Source organism: Rissa tridactyla, chromosome 4 (genome assembly GCF_028500815.1).
Source record: "Rissa tridactyla isolate bRisTri1 chromosome 4, bRisTri1.patW.cur.20221130, whole genome shotgun sequence".
Lineage (NCBI taxonomy): Eukaryota > Metazoa > Chordata > Aves > Charadriiformes > Laridae > Rissa > Rissa tridactyla.
Genome location: NC_071469.1, coordinates 46226906 through 46250921, shown reverse-complemented (window position 1 = coordinate 46250921; position 24016 = coordinate 46226906). Strand labels below are relative to the sequence as shown.

Below are 24016 nucleotides of genomic sequence, written 5' to 3'. Positions count from 1 at the left end.
CTCAGCCTAGGTTCCCATCTAGAAAATTGGACTGTTGTCTGTCCTCTGTAAAGCACTTTGACATATATGAATGAAAAGTGATTTATAGATGCAAAGTATTACTAATAACATTTTTGTTGCTTCGTTACCTATCAATTGACTGTAAAGGGCCTAAGTGACATAGCTCATCCTGACGGTTGGACTTACCATGATCTTTTTTTCTCCCCCCTCACAGAAACTTGCCTTCATGGTGTCTCTGGGACTAGTTACTCATGACCATCTGGAAGGTAGTAAAAATGTCTTAAGTTGGTTCTTGAGCTCCCTGTTTCATGCCCATACTGAATCGGAAGTATAGGTCCAAAATATTTCTTTATTAAATGCACAAAATTGCATTTGGGGTATCTGTACTCTTGAACTAGTTTGTTGTGCATGCTTTTTGTTCCTCTTACTACATTGAAACAAAGATCTCACCTTACGCAGCTGGGATGAGTGGGTGGGAAGAAAGTGTATGCTTTGATGCTAGGAAGGAAATGTGTGACAATCCCATTGCTTTCTGAACATCCCCTGTATCTGCAAAGCTACACCATGGATAATTTTACTGTAACCCACATCCTGATTTTTCATTTATTTCATAGTTTCATGGAACCGTAATCTGTAGTGAATGAGTTAATAGATTATAATTGGTTTTATAATATAAACTCGTTAATCCTATACAGTGAAATATAGCCTAACATTTCAATAGCTTGCATATTTCTGTAGTGTATTTAAGTATCAGCAAGGTTACTAGAGGTTTTTCATTTTACATCCCAATTATGCTGACCATGAGTTTAAAATGTCTTAGTCGTGGAGTACTTGGCGAGAAGATGGCAGTGATTTCAGTAGTTAGTTGAGCACCGTGTTTGTATTCCTTGTCAGCTCTTAGTTTTCAAGCCTTCAGAAATCAGAAGTATTACAAAGTTGCCTATATTCAGCATGATTGGTGTTCTGTAGAAATCTTCACAGCTCTCATCACATGCAAATCGAATTCTGAGGACTTTATATAATTTCTGAGACCTGTTGTTTTCTAACCTGAATGCTTTGTTTTACAAGAAATCCAAAGTAAGCGACAAGAGAGGAAAAGAAGAACAACAGCAAATCCAGTGTACAGTGGAGCCGTTTTTGAGCCTGAGGTATTAATTTTTTGCTGGGGGAAGCTGGTATTTTCATTATGAACTTCTGTGTCTTTCTGACATGTTAATACCTCCTAAGCTGTCTCAGTTCTAACTAGACAGGCAAGCGATCATTTTTAATTCTAAAGGCCATTGCAGTGATATGACCCTCAGATTTTTAAATAAGAAATACATTGGGATGTTCTTCTAATACTTTTTCTGCCTTCTGCTATGTAAAGCTGGTGTTAAATGGCAGTAGGTGTTAGTCTTACCATGAGTTCAGCTTGTGTATCAGCCTGAAGCGGTCCAAATGTCAGAATTAGTGTAAAAAAGCTAACCTTTCTGAAACAGTGCTTTAGGAAACAGAACAGCCAGTAATCTCACTTAGTACTACTGCAGTGTTCCTCAGCTGTTGCATATAGTTGTTGCCAAAAATGTTAGCCAACAAAAATTGTTATATTCTTTCCTGCAGCGCAAAAAGAATGCAGTCACGTACCTGAACAGCACAATGCATCCCGGGACACGTAAAAGAGGTGAGGTATACTTAGACCTGTCTCCCTGCTGTACGCCTCTTCCTGCATCTTGCCTTTGCAGTCCGCTTGTTGATTTGAGGAGCAAAACAAAGAAGGACTCTACAGTACTTCATGACTTCTAGGGATTAGCATAGTAGGTTTTATTAGGCAGCTCAATGTTTCATTTCAGTTTCACTCTCCAAAAAAAAAAAATAAATAGAATACAGTAGGTAGAGCAAAGTGAAAGGTGAGATATTTGAACGTCATTTAGTGGTATAAAGCTGCTGTCAAGATCCTCTTGTTCATAACTAAATTGTATTGTTACTGTCAAGAGGAAGGTGGTTATGGAAAAAGTGTCTGTGCCCTGAATACGAGAGGCAACTTAGTGTGACAAAAGCCTTGTTCCCCCCTGGGAGTAGAGATGGGTCCTTCAAAAGAATTCATCTTGAGCAAGAAAGACTATAGTGCTCGTACTGAGCACTTTTCTGCAACCAGAGTGCGACTTGTCCTCAAAGGAGACATGATCTTTCATATAGGTATGTGGTATTATTCAGTAGAAATCCTTCTGTAGAATAGGTGAAATTTTAAGACTTAGATTATGGCAAAACAGATGAGTCAGAACAGCATAGGAGAGAACGTGGTATCATTTTTTGTGCTTGGTATCAACCACACATATATGACAATCTCCCTGATTTTTTATGATTTTCTACAGTCCTCAAAGACTCATAACACCTTCTCTACGCCTGAGTTTGCTGTCTAAAAAAAAAAGTAATCAATCACATTAAAAAAACCACAGTCCTACCTATCACTGACCAGTTCCGTTATCTTTGGTTTTTGTCTGCAAGGTCAAATATTCATTTGATATGTGCTCTCCTTGATATACCTCTTCAGTCCAGCAGGCAATGTGGCAAAGCTGACACTTCTGCAGCTATGCTGTTTCTAAATAAAAACATCAGTCTCTACTGCCAACATTAAACGTATTTTTTAAAATTATATTACGTAGATTTTATAGAGAGAGAGTCTTGCATTTACTCTGTGGATAAGTAAATGTTCCTTCTTCTAGTAATGATTTCTTAATTCTATTTTATAACTCGTTTTGAACAAGTACTGTATCAATGAAAACAATTGCATGCTTTTGTACTTGATACTTTCTTAGCCTGTTTTTTGCACGCTGACTGCTATTATTCTTTCTTTTTTTTCTCACACCCGTTGTGGGCCTGTACCTTGCATCAGCACCAAATTAGTAGCACACATTTTCAATTGACAAAAGATTTGGATGTATACATTTGTTTTGTGATTTAGTATAGCAGTATATCAGGTGAAAAGCTTATGCAAGCATGTGCCCTTGAGAGCTTTAGTTTAATTCTAGATGGTGCTGAGCATGTCAGAAATTTCAGCCGTGGACATCACCATCAGAAATCTGTTTCCAAGGACATACTTAATTCTGGAACATATCCAGACCTTAAATGCAAGGTTTAGCATGTTAATAGGTATAGACTGACAATCTGTAAACATAAGATCTGGGGAATTATTCCTAGATCCTAACTCCTTTATGTTTACATATCCATAAATTACTGTGGAGAAGGGGGGCAGAAATGGTGCTTACGTACTGGTTTTTTGCTGTCTTGCTTTGCATACATAATTTAATTGAAATTGTTACGAATACATTTTGCACTTCTCCTTGTCCAAAGGAGTGTATGGGAGTTGTCCATAATCCAACATACTTGCCCAAGAAAGTCTAAGAAAGAATACGGAATTTGAGGAGAGTTACAGTGGGAGACCAGTGGTAGGTTACAACTGGTAGTGCTGGTGCTATGGGTCAGACAAAAAGACATGTTCTTGAGGTAGCCCAATTTAAAAAAATGTACCAGTAGGGTAGAAAGTGCTGATCTGTGGGTGAGTGGGTTTAAAAAAAGGGGAAGAAGAGGAGGGGGCTGGTGAGTGTTGGCCTCTGATAAAGGACTTAACCTTTGTGTAGATTTATGCTGGCACTAGAAAGATAGGAAGGTGTGGGATAACAGTAGGAAGGATTTAACAGTAGTTATTGTAGCTTCTCTCCAGCTTTGATGCCAACATGTTTCCCCTAAAAACTGAATAGCCTCATTTCTAAGGAGTGGCGAGCGTCCCCACGCTGCTTTTGTGGGAGTGATTCTTTGACCCTCTGCAGAGCTTATTTCTATTTCCTTCTGAAATACATCTTTTAAATGTTCTTTCCTTGCAAAATTCTGCTTAAAGATTTCTAAAAAATGTTTAAATCTTTGCTTCTGTCCTTCCACTTGTAACTTTTATATTAACTTCCTCTCTGTGCTACATCATTTCCTTTTTCACGCTAGCCAATGAGGACCACTGGCCAAAGGTATGTAAGATCATTTTTCCTTTTTTTTTTTTTTTTTTTTTTCTGTTCCCTGTTGTTAATATGTAGGTCGTCCACCTAAATACAACACGGTGCTGGGGTTCGGGGCTTTGACCCCCACATCCCCTCTATCCAGTTATCCTGACTCCCCCGAAAATGAAAAGACAGAGACCACATTTACTTTCCCCGCAGCTGTTCAGCCTGTGTCCCTGCCTAGCCCCAGCTCCACAGACGTAAGTAACTCTTGGGGAGGGGGTTACTTGTAGAAAGATGCGCAGAAACAGCCACAAGGAAAACCATTGCAGGTTTTGTTTCTTTAGTCTCACTCATCATTTGTCCTGGTTCAGTGCAGTGAAACGGTCCAGCATTCTTTCAACACCCTTCCTTTTTGCTCCTGCACCTATGTTCTTATCCTGTGGAGATTTTATTTATAACTCCTTCAGTGGATTGAAACATTGGGAGGCACCAGGCATGCTAGATGAGCTCATTTCCTTTGTGCAGTGTCTGAGATCTTGTCTGACTGAATTGAATCTGTCGTCCATGAAAGAGGGGGAAGGGGAGAATTAAAAAGTATTACTTACAGACTATAATAACAAAAAAGTTGGTGTTTTTCTGTAATGAGAGGAGGAGGAAAACCTCTTGGATCACTTAGGACAGCCAGGACCAGCGTTCACAGCACTGGTTATGGCAGTTCTGTTGCACTGACGTAGCTAAATACATCACCCCTGTGGTCAGATCAGGAAATTTGTCTTGAGTGAAATCTGGTCATTTTGTTATAATTTATGAAAAACCGATGTCCTTATTTTAAGTTAATTCAAATACAAGATTTGCTACTCGAAGCACAACTATTTGAAGTTGCGGAGAACCAACCATTTATTTAATTGCTTCTGTTTCTTGCAAAAACATTATGAAAAAAATTAAAGGTAACGCATAAACTTTAGAAGATAAATAGTGTGTTAAGAATTGGACTGAGTCGCTGTGTAGGTCCAAAATGACATAATGAAGGGACAGTACACTATTAAAGTGTACTGTGACTGTGCAGTATGGGTGAAACAATTAATTGCACAAAAATTCTCAGGAGTTGTAGTATCCTTCCAGTAAAGTGCTTGTGTTTTAATGACTAGTACTTACTGGGCACAGTTTAAAAAAGAACAGTGTTTGCTTATTTCTTCATACCGGTGCTGCAAACTCCTTCTGCAGTCTGAGTCAGAGTGGTCTCTTCCCCCGCCCCCCCTTTTTTTTTAAAACATATTATCACATGTCATTGAGGCCCGACCATTTGAAATGGGCTTTAAGGAAGAGATGGGCCGCTTTATTTTCATCTATGCAGTTGCACCACTATAAGTAACATAGACTGAGAGACCAACTCTACTGGCCACATACAAGAGGAAATAGAAGCCAGCGTCTTGCCTCTGAACTGTATTTGTTCTGCAGAGGTAACAGGAATAGAAATAGTACAAGTGTGTCTGAGTCACTGAAATAAATAGATGCAATTCTGATACCCAGGGAATATGTATGTGAAATTAAAAGGTTCTCTTTCACACAGTCACTTTTGAGAGCAGAATAGCACTTGACTGTAAAAACCCTTTCCTAACAGTCAAATGGATGGGACTGTGGAACAGACCCTCAGGGGGAAGGTGGGGCAGCTCCATCTCTGGGGACTTCTTTTAAAAGTAAGCAGTACAAAATGCTAGCAAACGTCTTGGAGAGCACATTTATTACATTGGCCCCAAGAGAAGGTCTGGATAATGCGGCAGGGGTCTTTTCCGTATCTGACTTGTATGTGTATACTGACGAGTCTTTTCCCACTGTGTAGGAGCTCTCAAAACAGCGTAATGAGTTGTTCCCCTATTTTTTTGCACCTGGTGGCAGCAAGCTAAATCAAGAATTGTGAATTTCTGTAGCATTCAAATCTAGTTCTGAATGCCCCGAGTTTTCGGAATTTGGGTAGTATTTAGGCCTAAGTTCTGGATTGCTTTAATATTCATAAATTAATGAAAATACAAGTATTTTAAAGGAGACAAGGGAAGATTGCACAGCAGATAATTAACATTCTCTCTTACCTGAGCATATTCTAATATAGCACAGTAGTGCTTTTTCCCCTTTAGAAACATATATAAATCTCCCTTAATGTGTTTCCAGATGAGTTGTTTAGTTTATACATATGCAACAGCGCTAACATTTTGTGGGTTTAATTTTTTGAAAGAATTTTATCCCAAAGTCCCATTCAATGCATATTTGCTATCAGTCCGGCTAATTAGGTAGACTTTTCACAAATATTTGGTATTGAATTCCGTATAAAATGAAATACATGTAAAAGCAGAAAATATATTTCAAAGTGCTCATAAAAATATTTTTTTAATTAAAAGATTATTAAACAAAATTTGAACCTTCAGAGACAGCAAAATATTGGGAAGGAAGTAAATGTGAGATCTGTTCTTCTGTCATTAACATGTTGTAATTCTTACTTGCTAATCATAAAGAGAGGAGTGGTTTCCCATTGCCATCATGGGCTGGAACGTAGTGTTCTGTTAATTTGTTCTTCTAAAATTGCTGTAGAAGTTGTGCAGTCACATCCCTTTTTTGTGATTCGGTTTCCCCCATTTATACATTTGACAATGACAACAGTTGTACACTGTTAGCAGATGATATGAATATAGGAAGGTCTCTTTATTCTAGATGGGACAGAAAATGTTGGCTGTAGTTACAGCCTCCAGCTTTTGGGAACTTAAAAATGAAAACATGACAAATGCGTGCCTAAGTAAAAGGCTATTTCAGAAGTCTCAGTTAAAACAATTGAGCAGTTCCTCAGACAGATATAGAAGAAAACTGCAGTTTTGCCCATCTTTAAAGTATTTTTGTATTAATTTGCTGAGAAGGTCTAATTCCTATAGGCTTTAGAATGGAAATTTGATATTTAACACTTGAGTAATCTTTGTCCTTAGCAAATCTGTGAAAATTACAAATCAGGCTGAGCACTTGGCACCAGGCACCATGACCCAGAATGGCCTTCTTGCTTTTCTCCCCAGTTGTCATTCTCTGAATGACGTATACTTCTGATTTGATACTGTATTACTCAGTTCTGTTGCCTAAAGCCAGGCCCTGCTGCTCTAGATACTTTATAAAAATAAACTGTTAGCTGTCCAAAAAGTTTGAAGGGAAGATGAAGTGGGAACTTGAGATGGGATTGGTGATAAGGATGGAGGGGTAGAAAGTAGGAATTAAACCTGGGAAAAGGAAGGGAGTAATGCACTGGGCAGGATTGAGTAAAACAAGTCTTTTTTTTTTTTTTTTTCCTTTTTTCTATTCAGCAATTGGCTGTGAACCGCTTGGTTATGTGTGATTCTCCCTGAGTCAGTAGTGGCATGTTCATCTGGAAAATGGCAATTGCCTTTGATGGTCAATTACTCAGCAGTAAGAATAGTGCAAAAATCTCTATTCTAGTGATGGTTCAAGACTGTGGTCTTGAAAAAATGCCTTATATTAGTAAACTTCAGTGAAAACAACGTTTCAATTGAGAGGAGCATTAGTGACCATTCAAATTGCAAGGGCAGGCCTGTAACGGTTAAGAAATGCCAGAATTATTATTGCTTCTGATAACTTCATTCACTTACATCATACATTACGATCGTCTGTATTTTTATGGTCATGAACAATTCCTGTTGCAGCATATTTAGTTTCCCGTGTTGTTCCAGTGAAATGTACATATAAGTATAGATATTACACATGCAAACACACAAACTCCATATACTTCCGATTTGATACTGTATTATTCAGTTCTGTTGCCTAAAGCTAGGCCCTGCTGCTCTAGATACTTTATAAAAATAAAGAAAACTGTTAGCTGTCCAAAAAGCTCTCATTTATTTTCCTGGTCTCTTGGTGCAGAGGAAGTGGAGCAAAAAGTGACATTAAATCACCTCTTATGGTCTCTGTTCTGAAATTATTCTTCAGTGTTTTCAGCCTGTAGCATGTGTTAGAGCAGCCTCAGTGAGCTCTGCTTTAGCCTAATTTGGCTGCCTGTAGCCTTCAGGTCCAGAAGCTGGTCCAGAAGCTGAGATCAGCGGGGTGCACGTCACAACATTAAATCCAGACCCCCTTTATGCATGTATTCCTTAACTGCCCATAAAACCTGGGACATTTCTTTGGAATCAAACAGTGGCTGAGATTTTGGTGAGGCTGATTATTAATTCTGAGGAGATGCCCTGAATTTGCATTACCAAAAATAGGACTGTGGATTTTGTGCATCTGTGTTGTCATCTCAATGCGTTCAGCCGAACTGCACACTGACCAGCTGTGTCACTTCAGGTTTTGCAGCGGTCAGTTGAGTTTAGAAGGTTCTGGGTCTAAATTTCTAAATGTCTCCCCCTCAAGAAGCAACTACATGTGTCTTTTGTGTAGGTCTCCTTGTACAGAGTATTAGATAAAAAAGGTTTGGTATTCAACACACCAATACTTTTGCACCGGAGCCAGTTGCCAAGTTTCATCGTGTAGTCTGTGGCAACCAAAGCACCTTAACATACATAATTCTCTAGAATGAGAGTTTTCTTCTAAAAGATGAGAATTTCCCTCTTTGATTTTTCCTTAGGTTACAGAGGATTTTGTTTTAGCTTATATGATGTCTCCTGCCTGCCTTCTTTTCCTTGTACTCGCAGCATGCATGACAGAGGAAAAGAAGTTCTTCCCAGCCTGGTTACACAGATCACTTCACAAGAGGCATGAAATGTCACTCATTTAACTCTTCACTTAACATTGAGGAGCTCTTTGGTGTTGAAGGATGAAATAATACCATAACCCAGCTCTCAATGATCCCTGGGACTTACGGAACCAAAACATGGCACTGTAAATTCACTAAAGATTGATCCTTTGCAAAACATGACATCAGTACTAACCTTGGGAATTAAGAGAAGAATAGCCTTCCCTTCAAAGAAAGGCCTCATCAGCAATAGAGATGGGGAGTAGAAACCTGAGCAGATTGCTTGTGTGTCATTCTTCTAATATGTTTAATATTTTATCCATAGTAGAGATTAGTGTCATTTTTCTTGCCTGGCAACTTAATGTGTGAGTGCACGGCCAAGTCTGCTATCCCCCCAAATTGATAGAACTTATTCACACACGTGAAAAGACTGTATGGGTCAAAATTAAACCTTGCACACGTTGATACTTCGTACAGGGGGAACGTATACGTGCAGTTTGACTCAACACACACATCTTAAAATCGCAGTCTTGCAGATCTGATGTGTGTGAAACTTTGACTGAAGTTGGTGAGAAGTGCCTATTTCAGACTCCAGGTGGGACCTTGAATATGTCAAGTTGCTAGGACAGCCCATAGGCGGTGAGAAGAAAGGGCTGTGGTGCCACTCTATTCTTCTGCGGATGCTCTGTCTTTCTTTCATGCCTCTTTGCTCAAATACCCAAATCCCAAAGAAAACCAAACAGAAACACCACCACCACCCCAAGCATGAGATGGGAGTAACAGGAGGAGAGAGAGAGAAGAAAAAGTGACAAAAATCGGACCTACCTTTCTGGGAAGTTAAGGGCTGTAGAAAAAAATTCCCTCTGATGGTGATTTCTTAGGAGACACTGACAGTAATGGTTTCAATTCTTTCTTTTAAAAAACCCCTTAGTTAGAAAATCTCTCTTGGTATTCCCTCATCCTGGCTCTCAGCCTGTGTTAGTGATGAAACAAGCCACTCTATAGAGAATGAGAAGATTTTGAGTCACAGCTTTTTTAGTGCAATTTGAGTTAGCCTAAGTGAAGTAAAAAGAATTGTCTCAGAACATAATTCATTCTGTTCTTTTTCATTTACAAACACAACACCTTTTCCTTCCAGTTTCATTTTTAAGGGTGACCTGAATATTTGACAGTGTTCTTTTAAGTCGCTCAAATGGGCTTTCTTACATACTGTTACTGGCAAGAGACGGCCTCATCAGCATTCCCGAAGTGGAGTTGTGCTTACATCCAGAAATGAGAAGGGTTAAGAAAGTGGGTAGCTCGTCTCTTTAGGCAAAAAAAAAAAAGCAGGGTAAAGGGGGAATCTTAAAGAAGACAGGGTATGGGGTAGCAATTGTTAAGGGAAGCTATTGTAAGAAGTGTTTGCTGTAACATTTTGCCTTGGGAGAACAGAGGGAGTGCTTGGGAGAACAGATGTCAGTGTTTCTGACATCCTGCCTGGTTTTCCTGTTTCACGTCCTAAAAGGGGTTTGGCCATTTGGAACCCTTTAGTTTGTGCTGTAACTTTGCATTCAACTAGGATGTAGATGTCAAAGGTCAAAGTTCACTTTTTGCCTTCTCTCTCTCTTTTTCTCACCCACACCCCTTCCCCTCAATTTTATAGGGCGATATCCATGAGGATTTTTGCAGTGTTTGCAGAAAAAGCGGGCAGTTGCTGATGTGTGACACATGTTCACGTGTTTATCACCTGGACTGTCTGGACCCGCCTCTGAAAACCATTCCCAAGGGCATGTGGATCTGTCCCAAATGTCAAGACCAGGTATTGTTTGACAGACAGGGAGAGTTATATACAGTGCACTGTAAAGATTTTTCCGCATTAAAGAAAATAACCAGATCACTTGGCTGACTTAGCTCAAGACAGTCTGACACTGAACAAATCTATTTGATCTGTAATAGGGCTTGTGTGAATTTGATCAAATTATCTCTGTTGGGATGCGTGCAAATACAAAACTGTTAAGTCTTGCTTCCAGATTTGGGGTCCTTTTACTTATTTTCTGGGCCAAAGCACACAAACTTTTGGGAAAGGTTCTCTATGACCCATAGAAGTTTTCCTGTTCATCTTAAGCTTGTTATTTCTTCAGAAGTTATTAGTATATTCTTCTGAACAAATAAATAAAACATTTGCACAAGCCTACCTCAATAGATAGAGCAAATATAAGCCCATGTTTGCTCATGTAAATCAAATATCAGAGAGGTTGTCTTCAGTGATCTCTTTAATAATATCATCCAGCATCAGTATAACAAGAATAGGTGAACAGTTTGGTTCTTCTTCCTTCCAGATCCCTTTCTGAAAGTACACAATTGAAGTGAACAGATGATATGTTAATATTTTTTTTATAATTGCATTGAGATTACAAGACAAAGAAGTAAACTATTGTATTCCTAACCCTTACATGGAACTCCAGAAGTTGCAAAGGATTGCTGATAACCAGCAGACTGAAGCTGTTAGCGTTCTGTCTGATTTAGCATATTGCTTGGTCGCCCACGTGACCTTCGGTTAGCCAGATGGTAACATAAGAAAACAGCCTGTTCAGAATATGCTGTTCGGAAGAATGAGAATGCAAAACTCAAATGACGTGGTCAGTAGTTGCAAGCGAGGAGGGGGTGTTACCACTTCCCTACTCCTAGAGAGTAGGCTCTAGCCTACTCTCACTTTATCCCTCTTCATATTTCTGTGATAGTTTCCCACAAAATTAAGGGGGAAAATTCTGAGATACTTCACTGTAAAGAGACCGAGCCCTTCTGAGACACCCCTCTGATTCACTTATTCAAGAGACACAATACATCTCTTTCCTCTCAAAATAAAGTTTTTTAGGAAGGAATATGTAGGAAGGATCTGAAAGACAAAATGGTGCTTACCCTTATAAAGAGGGTTTGACAGTTCTATTAAGATGATTCTGATAAGAAGGGGAGATAAGACGGTTTCATATTTTACTAGCCAGGAAGCATGATGTTTGAATGTCAGGTGTGGAGACTGCTCCGTGCCATGAAAAGTTTTCTCCCAGAACAACTAAGATCAGCAATTTGTCTGAACCATGAAATAATGTTTATGTCTCCTGGCAAGTTTGAGTTCAGATATATTACCCTTTCATTCCTCTTTTAAGTTGTTCAGTTTCATTAGTAGAGTTTATTTGTGGCTATGGAGGGAATTTGAGAAAATGCTGACATTTGTAAGAAACAGGCCTGCTTTGTGGGAGTCACAATACAGTTGTGAATAATTCCCTCTGTTAAATCTCAGAACAGGTCTGTGAAGCTTCATGTTAACAGGACTGAGACTAATGACAGTCATAAAAGAAAACCCTCAGTCTTCCCCTCTTTCTCTCTCTCCTTTTTGCTTACCTAGAGGTAGATTGTATAACAGCTAAATCTCTAAACGCTTTTCTTTCAGATGCTAAAGAAGGAAGAAGCAATCCCATGGCCAGGAACCTTAGCAATTGTTCATTCATATATTGCATATAAAGCAGGTAGGAAAATGGGGAACAACACTTCCGTTTCACTTTTAACAATGGAAGATGTTATTTTGGGAATGGGATAGAATGGTACTTCCTTTACAAAAGGAAATTAAAGGGAAGGAACCTTAATCGCTAGTCCAGTGGAAATAGCTGTCTAAATGTTAAGCCTTCGGTGATGCTTGTGTATGCTGGTGAAATTTTGCTTGTGATTTAGTACACAAGTTGTTGAATTGACTTTAAACACAATTACATTCTTTAAAAGAACCATTTTAGAGCCTCTGTCCACTGTTGGAACAGGAACATTTTAAATATTCGATTAATATTCTGTTTTGTAGCAAAAGAAGAGGAAAAACAGAAACTACTTAAATGGAGTTCAGATTTAAAACAGGAAAGAGAACAACTAGAGCAGAAGGTCAAACAGCTCAGCAATTCTATAACGGTGAGTATTGCCCTTCTAAATAGCTTTGCACCTGTGTTCTGTTGCCAGAACGCAGAGAGAAAACTGGAGAACGAGTCCATGTGCTAGACCTGTCTTCCACTGGATTAACTGAGAATTGAGTGAGCGCTTTCCTTTGCTTTTCTAGGACTTTGGGGAGCAGGAATGAAATACAGGCAACATATACTTAGATTGAGTCACTTATACATGATCCGTGCTGACTGTGTATTGTAGATGTGCAGTGACTATAATATCCGTAGGTGACAAACATGACCCAGAGCATTATTTTCTGTGGGCAGTGGATTAAGTCAAATTCTCCAGTGGCTCACTTAAATATGAACAGTTTGGCCTCTGTGTGTAATAAGAGTTACAGTCTTGGTGCACTTTCCAGACCTTCCTAATATGAAAGTGACCATTTACTCATGGCTGGCTCTAGGGCTTTTGGCATGTTGCCTTGGCAGTCAGCAGCGGGACACTGTGCATGCCTCTGCATCACATTAATTAAACAATGTCATACTTCTAATCAGAAGCTGTAGTTTCCACCTTAGTTTATCACAGTAATTGGAGCATACCTGTTAATTTGCTCTCTCTTCTTAGCTTAATATGCAAATCAGGCTCTTCGATTGCCAGTGTAAAGTTTGAGCCCCTCAGTTAGCATAGCCCTAGTCACGATCACAGAATGAAAAATACTGAAATCTCTTATGCGGTAGCATCTGTAAGGCTGGATACATAAGTACAAACTTTTCTTTTTAAATACAGATGCTTTTTGACCTGCCTGTCTTTACCTATTAGAACAAAAGTAAGTTCCCCATGTCTAAAGACCCCTAAATGCTGCCAATACAAATAAAACAATTGTGAGCAAAGAAGTGGTGAGAGGTGCTGGTTATCAGTTCTTGAGGCTGTCATCTTCTGGTTAGCAGTGGCTGGGCATAACCTGAGCAGCACTAGAGCACTAACACTGTTTCCCAGTGATGCAAGCCCTTAACATGAGGGATTGACAGTAGGTAAGGAGAATGGTTTATTTTCTATGATCAAGTCATTGCTTATACTTTCAATGGAACTGTCCTAATAAGACACAAAATAGTCTAAATTTTGTGGCATTCTTATGATGCCGTGAGCTGCACATGAAAATAGTAAAGCTGAAACCAACAGTGTCTGGAGATCAGCATGGATAAAAGGTTTAAAAAATGTAGGAAGGTTGCCATCTTCATGTAAGAACCTGAATGTTACGGACATAGCTACCATCTCCTCCTTTTTGAGAGTTTCAAATACAGATATAAGCAGTTTTTCGCCCTTGAAACATCATTTTTTTTAAAGTTATCTTACCATGACTCTTAACTGATGAGCTGTCTAGGTTACTACCGCTTCTAAGTGAAAGAAGTGGCCACAAAATAAGATTTTCAAGTGAAGAAGGGCTTGTTTTTCTTTTCAAGTGCCCCTTTATTTCTTGAGAGGAGGAAGTGATGTTCCTGCTAAAATGTATGTGAAAGCAAAGGCTGTATCCCATTAGCGGCATGCACACACACTGTCAGCAGTCAGCTGCAGTAGGATGCCTGAGTTTGCAGATCTGAGCTAAAGAAATTTCAGCAGTGCAATACTAATAGAAAAATAATAAGAACATATACATGGAAGTTTCCCTTCAAAAGGAACACAAAAGGATGGAGCTGTCTGTGTGGATTTGCAAAACACCTTGGGATGAAAGGGGGCCATACCAGGTGACAGCTATGTACTGGCAATTTAATTCCTCAGCCTGCAAATAAGAATTCTGCGAAACAGCCCTGAGACACTTTTTCTTCTAGGCTGGGAAAGTGAAATTGTAGCTGCAGTCTTTTCTACATACTTACATTTAGATCTATGAACATCATATTCCTTCTCTTACCTTCTTTCATTCATAAGCTTGAACTTGTTACTGCTTTTCTGTTTTGCTGCAGAAATGCATGGAAATGAAGAATACCATCCTTGCAAAACAGAAGGAGATGCACAGCTCCTTGGAGAAGGTAAAACAGCTGATCCGCCTCATCCAAGGCATCGACCTTTCAAAACCCATAAACTCTGAAGTCAATTCAGTAGCCATCTCCAATGGCATGGACTCCACTAACAATACTAATGCTGCCACCTCCACCTTAGCCCCCTCCCCTTCCCAGAGCTGCATGGTGAACTGTAACAAGAGCGATGAGACTAAATAACACAGTGAAGTTAAGAAGGCGCCAAGGGAGGTGGCGGCAAGGAGGAAGAGCAAAATAATGAAACTCTAGAAAAGCAAAACCGGATTTCTTCTGGAAAGTGCAGAATTCTTTAGTTCTTTGGTTCCAGAGAGAGCGTGAAGATGCTTGTGCCAGGCGGCACCGGAGTTTGCCAATTGATCCTTCTTATTCTGTGTGTACATGCAAAGTTTGGATCATGTTACATGAATAGTGCCAGCTGGGGGTTCTTTGCCAGCACCATGCCAAGTGAAATAATATATTTACTCTCTCTATATTTTACACCAGTGTGTGCCTGCAGCAGCCTCCACAGCCACTATAGGTTTGTTTTATTTTTGTTTGGGGTGAGGAGCAGGGATGAGGGAGGAGAGCAGGTTTCAAATCCTTATTTGCAGAACAGTTTGTTTAGCTAGGGAAAAACAAAAACAAGTCCAAAGAGCCTGTGGGCTTTTCCTGTTTCTAAACTCTCAGTACTATTAAACCAAAAAAACAGAAATATAAATTATCAAATCCCAGTGCCCAGAAGGGACAAGTCTATCAAATAAGCAGTATTTACTATTGTTTAGACAGGAGATGTACAAAAGGAAAGGAGATGGACTTTTCACTGAGTAACCAGCACATGTACAGGCTGAGGATCTACTGTCCCAACAGCTTTGGGTTAATCCTATTTCTTCACATTAAACACCAGACATGCTTTGCAGAATTTTTTGGGTCCTCACACTCATCCAGAAAGCCTACGTTGGGAACGGGAAAACAGAGGGCCAGAATCCAGGGTCAGCTTGGAGCATTGGACGGAGGTGTCCCAAGAGAAAATGTGCATTGATTACTTGAAAATGAGATTCCAACCCTTTTCTATATTTATAAACAACAAAGGTATCCTGAACAAAGTAACACATGACCCAGATGTGTGAACTGAACAGAGAAATGTCCTTTTCTTTCACTTCCTTTCTCTTCTTTTGGTAACAAGAACTAAATAAGGAATAGAAAAGCTGTTTTTCAGGCTGACAGTCTAATTAAAGAGGTAGATGGGACCTTGCATGGTATAGATTAGAAGTAATAGTGTCAGTGAGATACAGTGAGTCTTTGTGAGTCCTTGTGTCATCGTTTTGGGCACTGTTTTTTTATGCAAGGGCAAAATCTTTGTATCTGGGGGAAAAAACCAACTTTTTTAAATTAAAAAGGAAAATAAAAGATATTGAGGTCTTCCTAGTGTTACTTAAAATAAGATCAAGGTAAGAAACATTGTAAAAAAAAAAAAATTACAAAAGTGCTATTTGTTTCCTAAACAAGTGATTTCTATTAAAAAGGTGTCAGAACTGGAGAAAATGCTGTGTACTTAGAATTTTTTAACACAGACTTTGCTTATTTATGATGACATTCTGTCTGCTGTGTTTGTGTTTTAAAATCCAATGGGACAGTTTCCGTAGATTATACAATACGTGCTACTGGCTAAACTCTAAGAGAATCAAATCCTACAGTGCTGGATCTCGCCCCACCTGGGGGATCTGCCAGGCTTGTCTCTGCCGTTACCGTATCTCCCCCATGCTTTCATATGTTTGTAGCCCAGAGAAAAGCAATTGGCAGCATGCTTGTTTAAGGCTTTTATAGTTTGGTGATATGGACTGATTAGAGCTTGAGAATGAAAGACAGTGAGTTGGTTGGACTAAAAATCACCTTCTGTTACATCCTCTTGTTTAAGAAGTTCATCTCATGTATAATCTTTTGGCTCTAGAGAGCAAAGCTTGCCTTATGCTTCCTTTTATTGTGGGGTCTGTCACAGTTGAGATTGCTGATTCTGGTCTCTTCGGGTTGTGTCCCAGAGCTGCCTAGTTTCACTACTGCGTATAAACATTTGGGCAAACCCCATTTCCACTGGAAGTACTGGGAAAACTCCCTTTACTTCCAGTGGGAGCAGAGTTGAGCCACTACACAGACAACGTGAGGCAGAGTCCCTGGTGTGGTGCCCTTGGGAGCATGTGTTGGGTGGCGAGGCACACCTGCTCAACTGTTTCTAGTGGAAGACAGAAAAGCTTTGGATTTCAAGGATGTATTTCTGAGCAAGAATGAGTGAATACTCCAGACACTACATAGCCTGAGAGGGTCTCTTTGCTGCCACAGCCAAGTATGCTTCTGTGGGATTCTTGGAGCTGTTTTCTTCGCTCTCCTTTAGGTTGCCCTTCTGCCCTTTAAAGACTTTTATTCCTTCTGTAGGAGCGTGCACTATTTTCAGCTCTGAGCTCAGAACTGGTATCCCGAGTTCTCACATTTGTCTGTAGCTGGGAAAGTGACTCTTCTGTGCACTTCTCAGCTGAACCTGTGATAACCTAGACTCTGTCTTTTGATGTTTGAGTTTTGTTCTGAACTAGCAGAGCTGGGAGGTTAAGTTAGCACAAGTGGCAGGGAGACAGCTGGGCAGATGACGTCAAAACTGATCAAACTAAAAATGTCCTTGCATCAACCCAGTTACCAGTGGGGGTCATTACCATAGGGCAGCACTGGGCCAGCAACCCGTAGCATTTAAACAAAGGACTATGTATTTCAAGGGATGAAGAGAAAAAACAAACTGAACACGAGACTTCTTTTTTTAGAATATGAGCCAGCAACTAACGGCCAGATACTCAGGAGAAACTCTCTTTGAGTTTGTTCTCTAGTTGGGTTTGTTCTCTAGTTGGCCGCTTGGGTAATTCTTAACATCATCTTCTGAAGCACTGAGTACATTCCTGGTAAGACGCAATCTTTAGGAATAGGTGCACTGAGTCTTCGTAGTTCTCATGTTCTTATTGCTGGTGTTATCTTCTGAGCTCTCTTGGAAGCACTGCACTATTTGGGGATAGCAAGCTATGCCTGAAGACTCAATCGTCCTTCTGTTTTCTTTGCCAATTTGGGAGGGGACGGAAGTGAAATTCACTGGTAGCCACATTTAAATTTGAGCACAGTTAGCCACCCAGGAGATGTTAAAACAGCTATTATTGCTTTTCTGAGGCATCTGCTCCTCTCCGGAATCCGAGTAGATAAGTATAGACTTTTTTGTCCCTTTTGTTACAGCATTTGTGTTCCAGACTGTAAAAGGATGCCTTTAGTTAATCATTACCTGGCAGAGAAATGATCTTCAGTTAGACTTTTTGATGCTGCTAGGTAGTCTTCTCTCTCTTGCTGATCCGGTTTGGATGCTTTCCCTCCTGGTTTTGCAGCAGTATCCATCAATAGGCAAGGAGCATTCCCAAGGCTGCACTGACACTGGCAATGACGCTGATACATAGACAAAAGTAAATTGGCGTTATCACTGCCCAATTAGCAACAGTAGGGTGGAAGGTGAATTGTCATTTGCTAAATACAGAGGAAAATGTGGGGTTTTTTTCTAGCGGCTCTAAGGGGTTCCACTCAAGGAAGAAATTTAAACTCTCTGAAATTTAAAACTCAAGCTTGACTTGGGTTTGCATTGTTTGGGATTTTTCCACATATAATACTTTAGAGTGAGTTTGTAGTAAAACTTCTGCTCTTTGGGAAGCTGTCATAATGACTGGCATTTTGTATTTCCAAACCACCATCAAGATACTAACTAATTCTTATGTCATTGCTTGTCATTGGTGGGAAATAAGTGGCTTTTAAGTCTCTGTTATAAAGGAGGAGATGAGACCACAGAGGAAGCTCATATCAGAGGCGGTCCTGGCTCTCAGCCCAGTGCGAAGGGCTTTAAGAAGTCACCCTGCTTCCTTGCTCAGAAAGAGAGTAAGTATCGCAGGAGCAGTTTTTTCCCTTCTCCTTGCAATCTGTTCTTTAAACAGCTGGAAAGGTGTGTTGTGGTCTGAGTGGGAAAGCTAGCATGTGACCTGGCTAGAAGAATTAGTATTCTCGTTAGTATTCTCATTATCTACGTTTAGTGCCAGCAGTGGTTTTAGCAGAAACATGGTAAAGGTGGTACTGCTGGGGCTGATTGGCAGGCAGGGTGACTAGCATGGATGGTTCTTCAAAGACATCATTAGCCGGGAGTTACCATGTTGGTGGGATGAACTAATGGTTTGCATGAGCAAAACAAGGACTTTGTTCTCTGTTGCTGGCAAGTTTCTGTCGGCAGGGATATGAATTAAAAGCCGCTAAACTAGAAATTAAAGAGGTGATAATTTTATGGGCAGATCTGTTGGGTTTGTTGTTGGTAGAAAAAAACAATATTGTATTTTATCCTTCCTAGTTGACCAGGCTTAAGAAAGCACATCTGTATTCCAGCTGTCTAGAAATGTGAACCCTAATTCTGACCTCTTTGGCTTCAAATCATTTTCTTCCCTGTACCGTTGCAGAGGCAGCCCTGAAAAGCAGCATGATCAGCATTCAGGAGGACCCAGAGTGAAATCTCCCTCTTAGCCCCACCAAGCAGTGGCAGCCTACAATAGAGGGAGTAAACTCTGAAATTTCCTTCCCATGTGGATACAGTGGAAAATACTTGTGAATTTGCAGTGCACATATTTTTCTCTTTCTTCTTTTTCCCCAGCTGGGTTGCACCCTGTCCTCTTTGCTTCTGAAGCACTAATGATGAATACATGTTTTTTAATGAAACATGTTTTTTAAAATATCATATTCAAACGTCAAACCAAAATTCACTCTTTTACTGAGGGCCTCTCTCGGTGAGCTGCTCAGATGACCACTGAAATACCGATATTACAATTCCTTGTGGACCATGCCCTTTTGGGTAGAATTTGTTGTGTCTTTTATGAACTGTTTTGACCCTTCTTCACCCCCATTTGGGATTCTGAAGATCCAGGGCAAGTTCAGCCTTGCTGGGTTACTGCAGAGAGTTCTCTGACAAGTGTGTAGAAACTCTTCAGAAGAGTCAGGAACCTGGAGAAAGAGGAAGATGTTTTGTCGTGCAGCTAATTCATTTGGCACTTAGGCTTGCCTGGCCAACAAACTACCTCAGCGAAGGCCATTCCCAAGCACCGTGTGGATTCTGTAGTTTCTGGCATTCAGAATGCAAAAGGTCTTCAAAGAACCTTTCCAACAGGCAGCTAGGTACTGGTCTCTGAGGGCACGTGAGGGAGCCTCGCAGCAACACGCTGTTGGATCCTCGTTTTCAGTGGTCAGACTTGGGCCAGGGAAAGCCCTAAAAATCAGGTGGGATCAGGAAAACACAAGAGCTGCAGACATCTTGTCTCCAGGTTATTGCCGTCTTACTCAGATCCTTCCTTAAGCCTCAGTCCTGTTTGTAACGCCTACAGAATGGAATGTAATACTTGAAAAATATGACACTCTCTGTCCTTTAGCTCCCATTTCCCCCGTGTTTATCTCTTATCTGGGACAAGAACTTTCTGCATCATTGTGTCTTGTACAGGCTGAGCACATAGTTGAAACTTGCCAATAAAGAAAATTATTTATACCATGCACTGGTAAGCTTGGTAATTATAGACCCATGAAAAGACAAAACGCCTCTCCCAGAGGTCAATTTAAGATGTGGGCTTGTTTCAGAAAACCAAGACCTTACCTGTGTGAGGGTCTGTCTGTAGCCCCTGTCAGTATTACTGAAGTACCCCAGGAGCGAATGGAAAACAGGCTCGCCAGGAGCGCTGGTGCTGTGCGAATGGCTGCGCTGGAGTCTGTCGCGTGAGAACAGTCGGGCCAGGGCTTCTCATCGTCCCTGGCCAGAGCTGGCTGCTGCAGGGATGAGGGAAAGGACAGAGGCCTGTTCAGAGAAGCAAGGGCAGTGAGAAGGGCTGGAGACAGGGGAATGGAAGAAAGCAAGCAGGAGGAGCAAAAGAAAGCAAGACTACGTGGGGTAAAGCAGAGCAGAGAAAAGAAATGGAAAGAGATGAGAAGAAGGGAAAGCGAGGGTAGGAAAAATCCAGGGGCGAAATAGGGCTCCATTGTGAGGAGACAAGTATCCCTGCAGGTACAGGGTTTGAAAGTACAATGGAAAGATGAGAACAAAAAGGCTCTTTATCCCACCGCGATTTCTGACTTGGGTTGATCTCTGTTCCAAAGTGTGGTGGAAGAGTTTCTCAGCTGCAGATGGGGACAAAAGTGGGCACTAAATCACCCCTAGCTCTGCTTCTGCTGCCAAGTCATCCCACCCTGACCGGAGCCTTGTTTGACTTCTGTGGTACAACATGGGACAAGGCAGATCAGGCAGACCTTGGGGCAGCCAGAGCCTGTCCTCATCTGGACTGAATTAATTAAAAAATCCCCTGGCTAGCAATGTTCCTGGGACTAGCCAAAGGTTCAGCTCGCCAGTGTGGTTTGCACCTTCCTAGTTCGAGTGTCACGATCAGCCTAGTTGAAACCAGCGTCACCTTCCAGAGGTCCTGGGTCCTGAGTGAGCAGAGGAGATGATGCCGGGCAGGACCTGAGAGTCAGGTAATTCTCGGCTGTCTCTTGGAGTATCCGTGCAAGGTTCCTGTTCTCTGGGCCATCACATCTGGTAGTTCTGTGCCAAAACCCCTCTGTGCAGTAATGCCTCCCTGTTTTCTGAGGATCTGGTTTATTTAGGGGCACATATAAAAAGGCAGTTCAGCAGAGCAGCTAGACAGGGTCATGTGGTAATTTTAACGTAACCCTTGAGGAGCTGAGCCTGGAGAGCCGCGCTGAGGGCCTGCAGCAGGGCTACATTAAGCAGCAGCCCCTGGGGCACCTTCCTGGGAGAACGGCGCTCCTGGCTGGAGTGTGTTAGCAGGGTAGTAAGCTCTCAGTGTCTGTTCTTCTTCACTCTGTAGTATCCCAGCAGGTGTCAAATGCTTCAGACAGAGAAGCTCATCCCAGTCCATGTCTAGGAAGGAAGAAGTACTTAAGGGCATGTTTACTATTGGGAGCGCCCGGGGAACTCAAAAGCCTTGTAAGCTTGTCTCGGTCTGTCCGGGGCAGAGAGGTGGCGCAGAAAGGCGGCCGCCGCGAGCCATGAGCAATATCGGTCTGCTGGCGCTCAGCAGACTTTTCACCACCCAGGGAATTTGCATCTTTTTTCTTTTTCCTGAATTTACACTGGGAAATGTACACCTCGACCAATTCCTGCTCTTTTGTTGCCTGCCTTCTTTTATCTGTGTTGTCGGAAAAGATGTGAAGTATAGTTGCCTCTGAGCTTCCAGAAAGCACTTTTCTTAGTGAGCAACCAGAATGGCCGGGGCGGGGGGTGTAGCTGAGGTCGGGAGGGAGGCAGTGGCTTATGCCGGTCCGGCACAGAGCTCCCAGGGCTGTGTTCAGCGGCCACCCGTGATTGTGGATCCCCAGTGCTGAGGGTTGAGGCTGCAGCAGCACTGGGGCGATGCTGTGTCCGTGCAAGCACAGACCTGTCAGATCCAGATCTATCCAGATCTATCAGGCCAGGCATGCCGAAATTGAGCGGGGCAGGGCACTTATTTGAAAAAGAAAGGGAGAATCCCTCTGTGCCTCGCATTCCCCTCGGTAAAGCGGGTACCGGCAGCTCTGGCACTGCACGAGCTGTTTTCCGTGGGCTGTGGGCACTGCTGAAGGAGGAGGTACAGTCGCGCTCTGTGCTGGGTGCGGCAGGAGGCTGCTTGTTTCTGCTTGTTCTGGGCTAATGTGTAATTTCTAATCATAGTCTCATACGTTTTTTCCCTTTAACTATCACTGGCATCAAAACACTGATTGACTCTAGAGCCAGAAGTAGCATCTTACCCACCAGCTCTCCCTTCCAGAAGGTACGTTGTCTCTGAGTCATTCCTGATGCCCTACGTGACAGGCAGCCAAGACCCTCCTTAAGGAGGGTTTTTGCTACTGCATAAGCCCCTGAGGCTGGGGCAGCTTCCCGGCAGCCCCACGCAACCAGAGCCAACAGGCGGTTGTGCCCCACGGACTACTTACAGCTGCCGGGCCCCCCCAGGCACCCTTTTATGCTGGCAGAGGCACCGTGGCCACCTCTCATAGTCCCACAGGAGCAAAAAACAGGGGTGCTGTTGCAAACTACGTTAAGCAAGGTAACCGGGAGGAAGATGGCTACTGCCAACCTGTTCAGGCTCCTGCGCGGGAAGGAAACAACTTCACAGCGTTAACAACAGCGGAGCCCGTGGTGCAGAGCGGCAGCTTGCCTGGGAGGGCCCGGTGCAGCGGTGGTGTGGCTTCCCATGTGGTACTTCCATCTTTTGGGGGCTGACTGGCTCTAATCTGCAAGCACCCACCGTGTCGTCCGCAGCCGAGGGCAGGCAGGTTGTGAAGGCAGCTCTGCCGGGGTAGAGAAAACACTCAGGCCTCCATCACAGCTTCGCGTTCCTGCAATCGTGCAGGCACCATCTCAGCGGACTTGTTGATGCCCCCACCCGCCTGTGTGCTGTGCTTCATCCTGTCCCTTCGCACCCACCGCGTTTCACCAAGACCAAGCTGTAAAAAGGGACTCCTGGCTTGGGGTCGGACCAGGAGTTGACACTGCAGGGCGCCGTGTCCGAGCTCCGGTCCCTCCTCGGCCCGCCCGACTTTTCACCAGGTGCTTTTGCTGAACAACCCCTGGTTCTGGCAGTGCAGCCCCCCACGTCCATGGGCCCAGCGCTGCGAGGGGACAGTGGCAGCTTCTCTCCTGGCTGGGTTTCCCCACGGTGAAGCCACAGCTCTCTGCCCTCCGTGAGCCGGAGCCACCCGCCTGTGCTGCCCCTCTCCCCGCCAGTCTCCCGTCCTCACAGGCCCTGGTGTAAAATGCCCTTTCTGACCGGTACTGCTCTGTTGTCACAGAATCACATCTTAAGAACACCGACTCGTGAGCTGGTTTGGGTTTTTTAAATATCTCTATTTTTTTTAGCCTGATGCTCATAGTGATCTGCAGTCTCTTTGCTGCCTTCAAGTCCCTTGTGGTTTTCAGTTTTGGTACAAATGTGTTTAGATTTTAGCAAATTAAAGTTGGGGGGGTGGGAGGGGGAGGGGGTACAGAGCATCTGATCAATTTGTATTTATTTATTTTAACATTTTACTAAATAAAACACAATAAAATCTCTTGTCTCCTTAGCTGTATGTACCAGGCGGGGACAGTGGGTCCCACCAGCACAGGGGACGTCACGGTGCCTGCAGAAAGTCCCCGGCCCCGGGAGGAGTTTCTGTGCGATGGCTGCAGGGCGCTCCAGCTGGAGGCTCACTCTCTTGGCAGGGAGAAGGGTGCTGCGTTAGTAGAAATGAATTTTAGCTCTAAAAGGGGTTGTGCTGGGTTAAGAAAAAAAACTCTGCAGGCTCTGACTCAGTGGTGCCTCCCGGCAGAGGGCACACGGAGACCAAACCAAACC

The 24016-nt window shown here is 42.4% G+C and overlaps 1 protein-coding gene across 16 annotated transcripts in view; it reads left to right on the top strand.

Moving 5' to 3' along the window:
• PHF21A (PHD finger protein 21A) overlaps positions 1-23625 on the top strand; it is a 141318-nt gene extending 117693 nt beyond the window's left edge. For 13 of the 16 annotated variants that reach the window (XM_054198100.1, XM_054198101.1, XM_054198105.1 and 10 more), the window contains 8 exons: positions 215-266; positions 1069-1148; positions 1600-1660; positions 4062-4225; positions 10328-10483; positions 12113-12188; positions 12512-12615; positions 14544-23625. In XM_054198100.1, the coding sequence (XP_054054075.1) occupies positions 215-266; positions 1069-1148; positions 1600-1660; positions 4062-4225; positions 10328-10483; positions 12113-12188; positions 12512-12615; positions 14544-14798 (948 nt within the window). In that variant the 3' untranslated portion in view covers positions 14799-23625. Of the gene's footprint in view, positions 1-214; positions 267-1068; positions 1149-1599; positions 1661-3972; positions 3996-4061; positions 4226-10327; positions 10484-12112; positions 12189-12511; positions 12616-14543 lie in introns of all 16 variants that reach the window. The other 3 variants (XM_054198113.1, XM_054198110.1, XM_054198112.1) reach the window with 1 other exon arrangement.
• Positions 23626-24016: the final 391 nt, after the last annotated feature.